Consider the following 12,790-nt stretch of genomic DNA (forward strand, 5'->3'; position numbering starts at 1 on the left):
TTATAAGAAAATTATATTATTAAACAAAATATAAATTACTTCGATATTGAACCTAAATTAAATTATAATAAAAAAATAATTAAAAAATTACACAAAAAATAGGAATTTTAAATAGTAAATTTGATATAAATATCGATATATTCTTGTCAAAATTTTATGATATCTTTAAGTTTATATTTTATTCAAAAATAAAAACACCATCGTTTTTTCAAAATCACATAAGACCATACTATAACATCGACTGAGATAAAAATAAAATGAAATATTAAAATCAAGATGTATCTTGCTGCATTGCACGAATACCCTTCTAGTAAAATCTGAATCCCTCAAAAATAATCATAACAGACACTTAGGGATCGTTTACTAAACGCTTACCCAGTAAGTACTTACTGAGCAATTTTCCTAACCGGATGAACATGACAAGGGACAAGATTCTTACCCAGTAAGAGCGATGATAATAATGGAGAGTCTTATCTGGTAAGTGAGGGTGACGATTCTTACTCGGGTAAACGCTTATTAGATAAAATGTTGCATAAGATACATTTTGATGTACCACAATCTTACCTAATAAAATAAATTATAATGTTGACTCTTAATAATAAATACTTACCAGATAAACATTTAGGTAAACGACCCCTTAATAATTAAACCTCTTAAAAAAATAGTCAAATTAGGGCACGTAATTTTGAAATATAATCGCTACTAATAAAAAGCAACAAAAATCCCCCTTTATTTCTCTCTCTACACATCTCTTCCATTCTCTATCTCCCCTCTCTACACCACACACTCTCTCTCTGCTCGAAGTTTTTTTGGCCCCAAAAACCCCCCTCGCCCCAAACCCCAACTATATTCGATTACAAACCCGCCAAAAGGTATTTCATTTAATCGATCTTTTCCCCAAATTTCATTTTTCAAATCATAAACCCTTCTCCTTTCCCTCTTCCCCTACTCTCTGGGGTTTCTTGTGCCCTTTTCGCCCATCTTATGGCATCTAATCTTTACCCCTTTTGCAGGTTTTTCACCAAATTTTGGGGTGTTCACGGTGTTTTTCGTTCAACAACGGAAGGAAGACGTGTTTTATGGATTTGGGTAGGTGATCGATGGAGAATACGGGTGTGGTGGAGTCTATGGATGGATCGGAGGTGAGATCTGAGAGTTTGGGAGAGAAACGACCGCTGGAGAATGGATTGGATCGGGATTTGGGTAGTAAGAAGGCTAGAGTAGGAGGCGAGGATGTGGTGTTGGCTGGTAATGTGAAGAAAGTGGCGGAGATTGTGTTGTTGTTGGCTACGATGGGGAAGATGAGGGGTGGTCGGAAGCCGACGGCGGTGGAGGTGCAGATGATGGTGGAGGCGAGGGAGAAATTGGCTGATGTTTGTAAAGAATTCGCTCCAAAAGATATTTTCCCTAGGGATGCTTTTGGGACGGTTATTGAAGATCTCGGTCTTAATAGATTGAAGGAACAGAGGTTAGGGATTCGACCTCAAAAGATGTCGATTGCTGAGAAATTGAAGTTTACAAAAGAAAAGGTGTGATTCTAACCAATAATTTTTTGAAATTGCAGCTGCTTAATTGTTTAAATTGGGTGTTATTCGAAGCTCTGTTTACATGTTTACATGTTTAGGGTTTAGGGTTTCTTATTTACATTTCTATTGGTGTTAGGGTATGTTTATTAGCAGCTTAATGAGCTTAATATGGCTTGCAGCTTATTTGATCAAGCTATACATGACTGTTTGGTGGTGACTTAATGATACAAAAAGTGGCTTATTCAATAAACTTATAGAGGAAAGGTTTATGCAGAAAGCCAGTTTTGTTTTCCAAACATGTCCCTTCAATTAAAACATGCTCTTTTTATCTATGAAAAACCCTTTCCAACAAAAACCTTCCAAATCTATACTGACAAATTAATCCACAAAGACAGCTTTATCCATGCATGACATGAAAAACCAACCAAACAGCCCCTTAGTCATGTTACATTTTGATGCATCTTGCCTTTTCTTGATATAATATGAGTCGCTTACAGCCTTACAGGTGATTACTCTATTTTCATGCAGACACACTTGTGTGTAATCCTATCTGGTTAGCTAGTTTTCTGATCAGGGGACTGTCAAAACAACCAAATAGTCCAAAATTTTTAGCCAAATTAAGGACTGAAGATTTTGATGAGTATCTCTTCATTGTACCATATGTTTTAGTGCTGATGTAGGGTTCTGTTTTTTGCCTTATCATTCAGATGGAAAAGTCTGAGGTGTTTCCATTGCGTTCTAATATCTATACACCTCCGCGGCTGCAATCAAACTTAAGTGGGGCCGCTGAAAGCCGTGGGACGTCCAATGTTCGGATGTTTTCATCAGATAAAGCGAATCCTGCATCTGTTTCTTCTGGAAGCTTCCAGCATCCTTCCAACACGGTTCATGCTTCCGCAGCCAATTCACGGACTTTACCTTATCAGTTGCCCACCAGTGAGGTAAGGCCTGGGGTGTCAAGTGTCTCACCTAGCATTCAAATGCTTCGGGCTGAGAGACCACAATTCAGATTAGATGTTGGATCAAATGGTTCTTCTTATGCATCAGAGTCCCAAGGTACATCATTTGCTCTTTTCGATTACGGCGAGTTGCCTTTCTTGATCAAAATGAAGGACATATTTGTAAGAACATCAAATGATGCTAGTTTGCGTATTGTGTAAACTGTAAACTATCGGTCTAGCTAGGTGTTGGTGTTCTAAAACAGTACTCCTTCTGTCCCAAAATAAATGTCCACAATGAAAAAGCACACAATTTTAGAAATGCGTAATTAGGACTTAGCAGCAGACCTACTCTATTGGATACGGTGGCACGTGCCACTGCATCATTCCTCTGTCATAGTGTAAAAAATTATAGGGTAGTGAAGGTGCCACCGCATTATTTTGTTAGTGCTGTTGCAGTCCCATATCAGCTAGACTTGGACCATTTGTCCTGTATATATCTTGGAACCTCCCCTTTCTCCTTAAGGGCTCCTTCGGAGAGTGATGGGGTTCCACATATTCTCACATGGTATCAGAGCCAAGGTTTACCATTCTAGGGACTTGACATCCTGGCTAATCTTCTCTCGACACCCTGTGACAATTTGTTTCCATCTAACCTCCATTGGAAGGGGCATGTTGGAGTCCCGCATCGGCTAGACTTGGACCATTTCTTCTGTATATATGTAATCTCCCCTTTCTCCTTAAGGTATCTTTTGGAGAGTGAATTGGGGTTCCACAAATTCTTATGTGCAACCGTATATATTTTGAAACTACGGTGGTGACACAAGTTTTCCTTGGTAGAGTTGGTTTGCATAGCTTTTTTTCCACGCCAGATCCAAGTTTGAATCCCGTTTGTGCCATTTTCCTTAGCTTTTAATCTCATATTTATTATGTCTCTGATTCTTTTTGGCAATAAAAGACTTGAACGTAGGAACTCACATATGAAGAGCAAAGAACTAACCAATAGATCAATAATGATTTTGTAAAAAATCCAAACCATCGTTTCTTATGGTCAAACAGTGTCCACCATTTGAAAAAAATCCTAGGTCCACCTTTAAGTGTAATTATTACACCTTTTAGTTAACTAAGTGACAATTTTACCCTTAATAGAGGAAGTAATAGCATTTCATAGTTAAGGGTAGAATAGGAAGGTAGACGTTTATTGTTGAAAGTGGACACTTAGTTTGGGACAAACTGGGGGTCTTGGTTGGTTTCTCATTAAGTGTTACATAGATAAAGCTGTCAGTGTGCATTAATCTGTCTGTATAAATTGGAAAGATTTATGTTATGAAGGTTTTTCATATATGGAAGGGTATTTTTTTTAATTGGGAGAAGCAGGGTTTGGAATTATTTTGGCTTTCTGCCCAAAGATCCCCCTAGAAGCTTATCAAATAGGTCATTTTCTATCATTAAGCCACTACCAAACATCCAATGTATAATTGACCGAATAAGTTGTGAGTCTCATTAAGCTCATTAAGCTGTTAGCAAACAGACCTTAAAATAGAAACATGCACACTTAATTTGGGAAGAAGGGAGTATCTATTACAGATTTCATGTTGTAAACTGCAATAATAAGTCTAGATGGAAGCGTGGTTGCATACTGTCTGTTCTCTTTACAATTCTACATTTCTCTATGCTGCTTTTGGTTTATTTATTTATCGATCGGCAAAGATGATTTCATTAATTATTACCAACATTATTCACTAAATACAGCAATTTCTGCTGGAGATCACATGAAGGGGAAAACTCCAACATGGTCCATGCAGCCTCAATCTGGCTCCTTTGCTAAACTTGGATCGGATAAGATGTCTGCTAACACTTTCGTCAAGGCCGAGGGCTCATCTGATATGGCTACATCTCGTGTTTCCTACCAAGGGATTACGTCTAAACCTTTCATCACCCAAGTAACATCAAGTCCTATGACTGCAAATCACATGCAACACCGTATGAACTTCATTCAATCTTCTGATACCCATGGTGAAATTAGTAAAATCGTTCAAAAGTTACTTCAACCACATCTGCCCGACCATCCCACATGGAATCCGCCTTCACGGGATTATATGAGCAAGGCTTTGACTTGTCAAATGTGCAAGGGTACGATTAATGAGGTGGATACTGCACTTGTATGTGATGCTTGTGAAAGAGGGTATCACTTGAGATGCTTACAGTGCAACCCGAAAGCTATCCCTAGAGGTGAGTGGCAGGAATGGCATTGTGCAAAGTGTTTGGCTATAAGCAACGGAAAACCGTTACCTCCTAAATATGGGCGGGTTATGAGAAACATAAGCACACCAAAGTTATCTTCCAATGCTTTGGTGGGTCAACCATCTTTAGATAAGAAAGTGCAATCTTCACATGTGAATGTAAATCAGCAGATGATGACAACAAATGAGAACTTTGTGAATATTTCACAAAGTGCTTCTGGTGGAACCGCGGGTACCGACAGTAAATTGGCAGAAGTGCAAGCTAATGATAAGAACGAATGTGGAATTCACGGATCTCTAGAACAATCTTCCGTAAGCAGCTCTATTGAGGGATCACATGAAGAGAAGTTAGTAACAGTGTCAGAATCACAGCCTTCTGCTAATTTTTCAGAATTTGGTAGTAACAGTTTAATTAAGGAGGATAAACAAGGTGATCATGTTGAAAAAAGTGAAACCTGTATTGTGGGTAGTGAGCATGAGGGCCCTTCATCGAGTGACATGAATGAAGTTGAATGGCTTGGGGGTGTACAGAAAGAAACTGATGGAAAAACATATTACCATTCTTGCTGCATCAATGGAATTGTATATAAAGTGAAGGATTATGCTCTTTTCAGCTCTCCTGGCAACAAATATTTGCCGAATAAACTACAGGTAAACAGCTTGTGTGTTACTCATTCCATCCTGAAAAAAGCACAGTTTTAGAAATGTGTAGCTATCGAACTTTTTAATTAACTAAATGGCAATTTTACCCTTAACAATAGAGGTAGTAATGAAWGATGCCATACAACCATCCCTTCCCCTCCTAGTCCAAAAAAAGCTAAATTTTGTAATTAAGGGTAAAATTGGAAAGTAGACACTTTGGGGTAAATTAAGGGGTTGTTTGGTTGGTTTTTCCCTTAAGTCCTGTACGGATAAGGTTGTCTTTGTTGATTAATCTATTTGTATAAATTGGTAAGGTTTCTGTTTGGTATGGTTTTTCATAGATGAAAGAAATGTGTTTTTTAATTAGGAGGTGCAGGTTAGGAAAATCTTGGCTGCATAAAGCTCCGCCCTAAAAGCTTTCTGAATAAGCCACTTTCTATATCGTTTAGCCACTACCAAACAATCATGTATAGCTGACCGAATAAGGTGAGTCCCATTAAGCTCTTTAAGCTGCTAACAAACATGCCCTAAAATAGAAATGTGGACACTTATTTTAGGATGGTGGGAGTATTGTGCAGTCATTATCTTTGTATCTGTGGTTTGATCCGCAAATCTTACTTTTGAACCACCTTCCGCTCTTCTGCTCCTCCCTGTCTCCTGCTTGTTCCTGAGCAGGATTCTTTCCTAATATTAAATACTCTTGTTGTAGAAATATTTTTTATGCCTTGATCTTTTGGCTTTGAGTGAGATGCTGTATTTTTCTGCACTGCAACTTAATGAATATATAAGTGAGTCAACCGTGTTTGACTCTTCTGACTTCTTATTTTTAGCTAAGCTTTCCGAAACATTCACCTTTTTCTGAATTTTTATATACATACATACATATAGGGAGGGGGTGGGTTCCCGCTGAGAATGGAAGTTATGGTAAGAAGGATCTCCATCATTGGATCAATTCTAATTAAAGATCTACAGTAATGAGATGCACTGGATCAATGCCTGTATCAAGCGCAATTCATAGGGTGTGGATGAGATTAAAAGTGATCAAAGGGTTCGATTCCCTTTTAAAGCTCCTCATCTTAACTCTTATTCTCACACTATCCTTCGTCTATAGGGAGGTTCAAATGGGAATGACAAAGATGTTGAGAATGTGAAAATTCAGATAAGATGATCCAAGTTCCAAGGGACATCCAAAAGAACCAGCATTTTATTCTATTTAATTGGACATCCATGTGTGTGTATATATGTATATGTGTGTATATATATGTATATTTTGGGGGATGGGAGAAGGGTTTCCCAAGTTGTTTCTTGGATTTTATTTCTAATACCAACAAAAACCAGTGGACACTTTTTAATGCCATGGATTCTCTTGATTTTTCTTGATTTAACAATTTCTCATTGTGCTAGTAGTTCTTATATAAGAAGGTTTTTGCTGCAGGCCATGTGGGAAGATGGCAAAACGGCAAAAAAGTGGGTTACTGTCACCCGCTGTTTCTTTCCTGATGATTTGCCTGAGGGTGTTGGTCGCCCATGTGCCCCAGAAAGCAATGAGGTGAAATTTTTAATACAACTCTTGGTTTTATCTTTCAGATTGTCGATTCACATGGTATTAAAGTAGGGAGATTTAAAGCATATCCCTTTCTGCTCCATTATCACATATTTTGGGACAGGGGGAGTAACATCTTTTCTTCCCTCTCAAACTTTTACTTCACTCCATAAGGGGCTGTTTGGTTGGTTTTCCATTAAGTCATGTCCGGATAAAGTTGCATGTGTGTATAGATTGGGAAGGTTCTTTGTTCGGGAGGGTTTTTTCATAGATGGAAGGAATGTGTTTTTTAATTGGGAGGGACAGGTTTGGAAAAACTTGACTTTCTGCATAAAACTCCCCCTTAATAGCTTAATGAATAAGCCACTTTCTATGTCATTAAGCCACTACCAAACAGTCATGTATTGCTGACCAAATAAGCTGTGAGTCCCATTAAGCCTATTAAGCTACTAACAAACAGATCCTAAGTTGTTGATAGCACTTGCTACATTTGCACTCTTCTACCTTCCATACTTGTGCGGAAATTTTGCGCTTTTTTATTTTAGAAGTCTTGTATGACTTATGTTTTTGTTTTTCTTTAGGTATATGAATCCAATCATGAAAGTATGCTAGCGGCTGGCTTGATTCATGGCTCATGTGAAGTTCTTTCTCCAAGCAAATTCTCTGAAGAAAGTGTTGTGCGAACTCGTTTGAGGGCAAGAGGCAGTGATAGACCGAAACCACTATTTCTCTGCAAGTACGTCTGGTTCATTCTAACCTTAATTGCTACTTGTAATCTTTCTTCGGGTCAAATTCCACTTTTGATAGGCCCAAATATTCTTTCACAAAATAATCCATCTTTTTCTGGTTTGATAAAGAAACGAAATGCTAAAAATTCTGCCCCTCCTCCTTGAAGAAAAAGCATATAGACATAGTATTCCAAAGTGAAAAAGATTTTAACAATGTATATCCATAAACAATAGTCATAAATCATGATATCATACTTCCTTGGTTCCAAACTAAATGTACATAATGAAAAAGGCTCATAGTTTTAGAAATGTGTAATTGTTACACTTTTTAATAGCTAAATGACAATTTTACCCTTGGTAATGGAAGGAGTAATTGCATTGTCTCATAATCAAGGGTGGAAATGGAAAGTAGGTACTTACTTTTGAAAGTGGACACTTATTTTGGGACAAATTAAAATAGAAATATGGACACTTAATTTGGACGGAGGGAGTAGAAAGTTCCATTGCCTACTAATGAAAGGGTAATCACGTATCTTGGCACCACATCCCTGTAGGGGCTGGTTCAAATGAGAATCGTAAATATCTTGTGAACCTGAGAACCAATTATTTCATGTGTTATTCATGATGAATAACCTAGAAATATTCATGAATATCGTTCATCATGAATATCACGCAATTTCTATATAAATAGTTTTCATCATGAATATCTATCATGATATTCATCATGTATAGTACGTGATAGTTGTTTCCTTGGCTATCAAAATGTTTACGGTTCTCATTTGAACATGCCCCCATCCTTGTATTTGTCAAGTATTTACATGTTGCAAAACGACAAACGAGATCAATTTTCTATCTTCGGGCAAAAGAGTCCACTAGGTGTCCATAAATTTCTGATATGGTTACATTCATGTAGGGTGCCGAGTGAAAAACAGAAAATACGTTTCCTTTGGTTTTGTGTTTGGTTAACACTCAATCATGTCTCTGTTTATAGCAAATGTGCATGTACAACCTCTCTGTTTATTATTATTATCTCAATGACTCTTATATGATGTTGTAGCAAGTTTCTGATTCTTTATAAATGTACATGTTTCTGCAGATGGTTTTATGATGAAAAGAAACGGCTATTTCGAGATGTTACCTGCTAGTGTAGTTCATGCAGTCACAGGCAACTCAAAGCTCTCCTTTCACCGGTAAGAGTTACACTCTTCGTATTATCATCTTTGGTTGATTCTATGTTTTCAAGTACATAACTACATATGTTTTTGCTGGCTATTGCATATACCCCCATATTCACATATGAATATTTTTTCAAATAATGCACCTCATGTTTTTTTTGGGGGGGAAACATACACAAATTAGCAGAATTCTTAAGATTGCATATGAGTTCCACAAACAAAGTTGATGAATACTAGAAGGTATACCAGTGTTTGAGAAGCCGGGATCTCCCAAGGCTTACACCAATGTAATCACAAAACCTAATGCTCCCCCCTCCCTCTCACCCCAATTTAACATACTTTTAAAGCTATGTTTCCCTTTTTACCCCTTATAAGGAAGTGTTTGGTTAGAGGTATTAAACAATAGTTAATGCGAATAAAAATAAATGGAACTGTTTTGTTTTAGCCCATGTCCCAGAAGCCCAATTTTTTTTCCATTCCAGGTTAAACCGGGGGGAATGAAATTTCCCATTTTCTTTTTCATTTTTCAGCCTGAACCAAACACCCCCTAAGTCATGACAGAATACTCCCATTTTCAAAATTGATCTTATTAAAACTTTTTTCCCATTCTACCCCTTTACCTAGCCAACGTAACTAATAGCAATTTCTAGGGTATAACTGTGTTTATGGGAAATGGGGTAGTGATTTAAGTCTTAACCCACCTTCATACTTTTTGATCATTAATTAACATATTGCTAGCATTTTTCACCTTGTTACATAGGTGGGATTCGGGTTGGTCTACGTTTTCTTTGCATCATAAGTAGAAATACTCGAGCATGCTTAAACCGTTCGTGCCAACAGGTGATGCTTATCGGAGTTGGGAGCGCATGTAGGAATCAGAGAGGTACGCAACCTGTACAACATAGATGTAGATTGACAGTAGTAGCTGTATTTCTGTTTACCATAGCATTAGGATCGTTAGGCATCTCCCACTCGTATGCCATAAAGGGATAATCACCCTTTTGTCATTCGTAGTAGTGGCTGAGGGGTTCAAAATTTAGCTTCATGATGTGTGATTTCTTTAGAACCATATCAATATGTTCTAATTCTTATTTAATGGGTGGTAGCATGAATTTACATAACGTTGATGTCGTGTTTGGTTTATAAATGTTTTTCAGGAAATTCCATTTACCACAATAAAAAAACCAGGGTAATCTAGAGTAGAGATGCGCAAAAGAGCCCAAGCCTGAAGCTTGACCCAAAAAGCCCGGCTGAAACCCGTTCCAGGCTAGGCCTCAAAGCCTGATTGGACTGATATATTGGCGGCAGGCATGGGTCTAGTCCCGGACCGAGAAAGCCCGACTTGAAAAAGCCCGACTTGAAAAAGCCTGATTAAGCCCTTTTTCAAACCCAAAGCCTGGCATGGGCCTTAAAAAGCCTGTACCTTTTTCATTGCTTACTAAAATTGGGTTTGAAAGGCTAGGCCCAAAAAAGCCCGCCCTAGAAAAGCCCGTATTTTTATTGCATACTGAAAACGGGTTTGAAAGGCTTAGGCCCAAAACAGCCCGGGTATGTGCATCTCTAATCTAGAGTAAAGCCGACCCTTTTCTTTAGCATGATTGGTTTTCTTCATTGATGGTTCCTTTCTATTAGGGTGCGTTTGGTACGTTGACATGACTATCATAATCTAAACTTGTTGTGTCACGTTTGGGATTTACATTAGACTGAGATAGGATGGGACTGAGTGGGTCAAAAATGCATTTTTTTTGTCTCAGCAAAATAGGTGGAACAAAAATCAAGGAAATTAAACAAGATTGGTAAATTACTAAACTACCAGTGTCAAATTTAAAATCCTAAAACCTTCCACAATTCTTTCATCTACTTATCTACTCTTGCATGTACAGTCCTGTTCTCATAGTCTCGTCTGTGTACCAAACACACCCTTATGGATGTATTCATCCGTACTTTGAGGTTCAAAGTAAGGTTTCTTTTGTTTTTTTATGAAATGTCATCTTATTTTGATGGGTGTTCATTTTGCTTTAGACCTCGAGCAATTTGCTTGCAACTTTAGCCAACAATTGCAGGATAGATTAGGTTTTTCACCGATGATTTCATAGGTGAGTTGCAAGCTTAGCGAACACTAAACCAAACTAACCAAGTATATCCAACCCAAACTTTGGTACTGGGAGTATGGTTGGCAACAGATAAGGGTAAACCTATTACCTGTGATGTTTTGACATGTTGGATAAGGGTAAACCCATTACCCATGGCCGTGATGTTTTGACTTGTTGGATAAGGGTACAGGTAAATAAATTTTTATCCACTTATTCATTACCCACTTACCCGACATTTTAGTGGGTAATAATATGGATAAACGGTTTTCGTTACCATTACAGTTACCCGTTGCGATAATATGTATATACATACATATAGGAGTTGGTTCATTTAGGAACCTTAAATATTTCACAAAAAGGGTGGTTCATTTGGTTCCCAAAAATATTTATGGTTTCTAAATGAACCTTCCTTTATACACATAATTACATAAGGTTAAATATTAATATAGAGGGAGGTTCAGGGGAAAACCCCTACAAATTGAAAAACTGAGGAACAATTTGTTAACCATTCATTTCTCGACGGTATACACATGTGCATACAAGTAATAAAAGTGGTTACTTGGTTTTTATGCACATGTGCATATCTGACAAATTGCTTACAAATTACTTATATGCACATGTGCACACCATTCAAACGAACAGTAACCAAGGTGTTCCTCAGTTTTTCATTTATTTTTGCGGTTTTCTCTTGAACCTAACCCTTTCCTTATAGCGTTATTATATAAAGATCCGTGGCTTGCAAGAAATTTCCAGATTAAACTGGCTAAAGATCGATTATGCAAGTTGTTACAAAAAATTTAGAAGACTTCAAAGATGCTCAAAAGATTGTAGATCAGAAGAATGATGAGTTGTAGGAGAAGCAGCCAATATGATGTAAACATCAACTTCAGGTATTCTAAAACTCACCCTCTTCTTTTTCCTCCCCCTTGATGAAGAATCGTTCTCCGTTTTAGTCCCGATTTCTTCGTCTTTTAATGGAAGTCGTTCCGTAGAGATGTTGTCACTGGGATGAACCCGTTTGTTAGAAGTAGCTGGTAACGGTAACGATCTGTTGAACGATGGTGAGCTTAAAATACAGTCGTGTAGAGTCGGCTGGTCGTTTTTCACCAACGGGCATTGTTGCTTTCTCTTGTGTTGTTCCTTTTTCTTCTTGGTGTTACCGAAGAAACATAGAGGTCTCATGAATTCTAATATGGATTCCATCGTTCTTGTGGACTCGAATCGATATTGGTTCAAGGGTAAATTTGGATTGGGGGATATATATATATAAGAAGAAATCGTGGGAATATACGATAATTGTTTGTTGGAAGGATGTTTGACAATCACGAAGGTAACAAGAACACAAAGGTGGTAATATGGGCTTAGACCAATTAGAGGAAACTGAGGTTCTTGTGAGTGTACAACTAAATACCATAATAAGACAGGATTTAAGCTTAGGTTAAGGTGTTGCATTGTGTACAAACTATTACGTTACATCTTAACTTAACGACATTGCGATCTCTAAACCGTAAAAAAGATTTAGCTTTTTTGGGGTCCGGACTTTGAAAAACATATCGGTCTGATCAGGCATCAAGGCTGGGCTTACGTTGAAGCTTAATAGGTGTGTATTTTGCGGTCGGAATTAGTGTATTAGATTAGGGGTGTGAATTTGTAGCTAGCATAGATGGAAGCATGGACGGACCTATGTATGTGGTATAGGTGGCACGTGCCATCGTATTATTTCTCCGTCCAAGGGTAAAAAAATTAGGTTTCGTGAACGGTGCAATTGTATTAATTTGTTGTGTGTCACCGTATGTATTTTGAAACCATAATAAGAACAAGTTTTATTTGGTAAAGTTGGTTTGCAAGACACTTTTATTCCATACCACATCCAAGTCCGGATCATGTTAGTGTAATTTTCTT

The 12,790-nt window shown here is 37.7% G+C and overlaps 1 protein-coding gene across 3 annotated transcripts; it reads left to right on the forward strand.

The window, feature by feature from the left end:
• The first annotated feature begins 789 nt into the window (after window positions 1–789).
• Window positions 790–10,016, forward strand: LOC112514020. Of its 3 annotated transcripts, none has more exons than XM_025120305.1 (8): window positions 790–872; window positions 1,014–1,529; window positions 2,234–2,582; window positions 4,217–5,358; window positions 6,785–6,898; window positions 7,474–7,628; window positions 8,717–8,810; window positions 9,534–10,016. In XM_025120305.1, exons 2-7 carry the CDS (start codon window positions 1,101–1,103, stop codon window positions 8,763–8,765), a joined length of 2,238 nt encoding a protein of 745 aa, XP_024976073.1. In that variant the 5' UTR covers window positions 790–872; window positions 1,014–1,100; the 3' UTR covers window positions 8,766–8,810; window positions 9,534–10,016. The 3 variants fall into 3 exon arrangements, with proteins under 3 accessions (XP_024976073.1, XP_024976072.1, XP_024976071.1); XM_025120304.1 differs by having other exon boundaries at window positions 9,556–10,016; XM_025120303.1 differs by having other exon boundaries at window positions 9,636–10,016.
• Window positions 10,017–12,790: the final 2,774 nt, after the last annotated feature.

The sequence above is a fragment of the Cynara cardunculus genome (assembly GCF_001531365.2).
Source record: "Cynara cardunculus var. scolymus isolate 2C chromosome LG 6, CcrdV1, whole genome shotgun sequence".
NCBI lineage: Eukaryota > Viridiplantae > Streptophyta > Magnoliopsida > Asterales > Asteraceae > Cynara > Cynara cardunculus.

Excerpts from the sequence above, each read along its gene's own strand:
- LOC112514020 (XM_025120305.1), top strand. The coding sequence starts at position 1,101 with ATGGAGAATACGGGTGTGGTGGAGTCTATGGATGGATCGGAGGTGAGA. Across the intron at positions 5,359-6,784 it reads ATTTGCCGAATAAACTACAG|GCCATGTGGGAAGATGGCAA; the intron begins GTAAACAGCTTG and ends TTTTTGCTGCAG. Across the intron at positions 6,899-7,473 it reads GTGCCCCAGAAAGCAATGAG|GTATATGAATCCAATCATGA; the intron begins GTGAAATTTTTA and ends GTTTTTCTTTAG.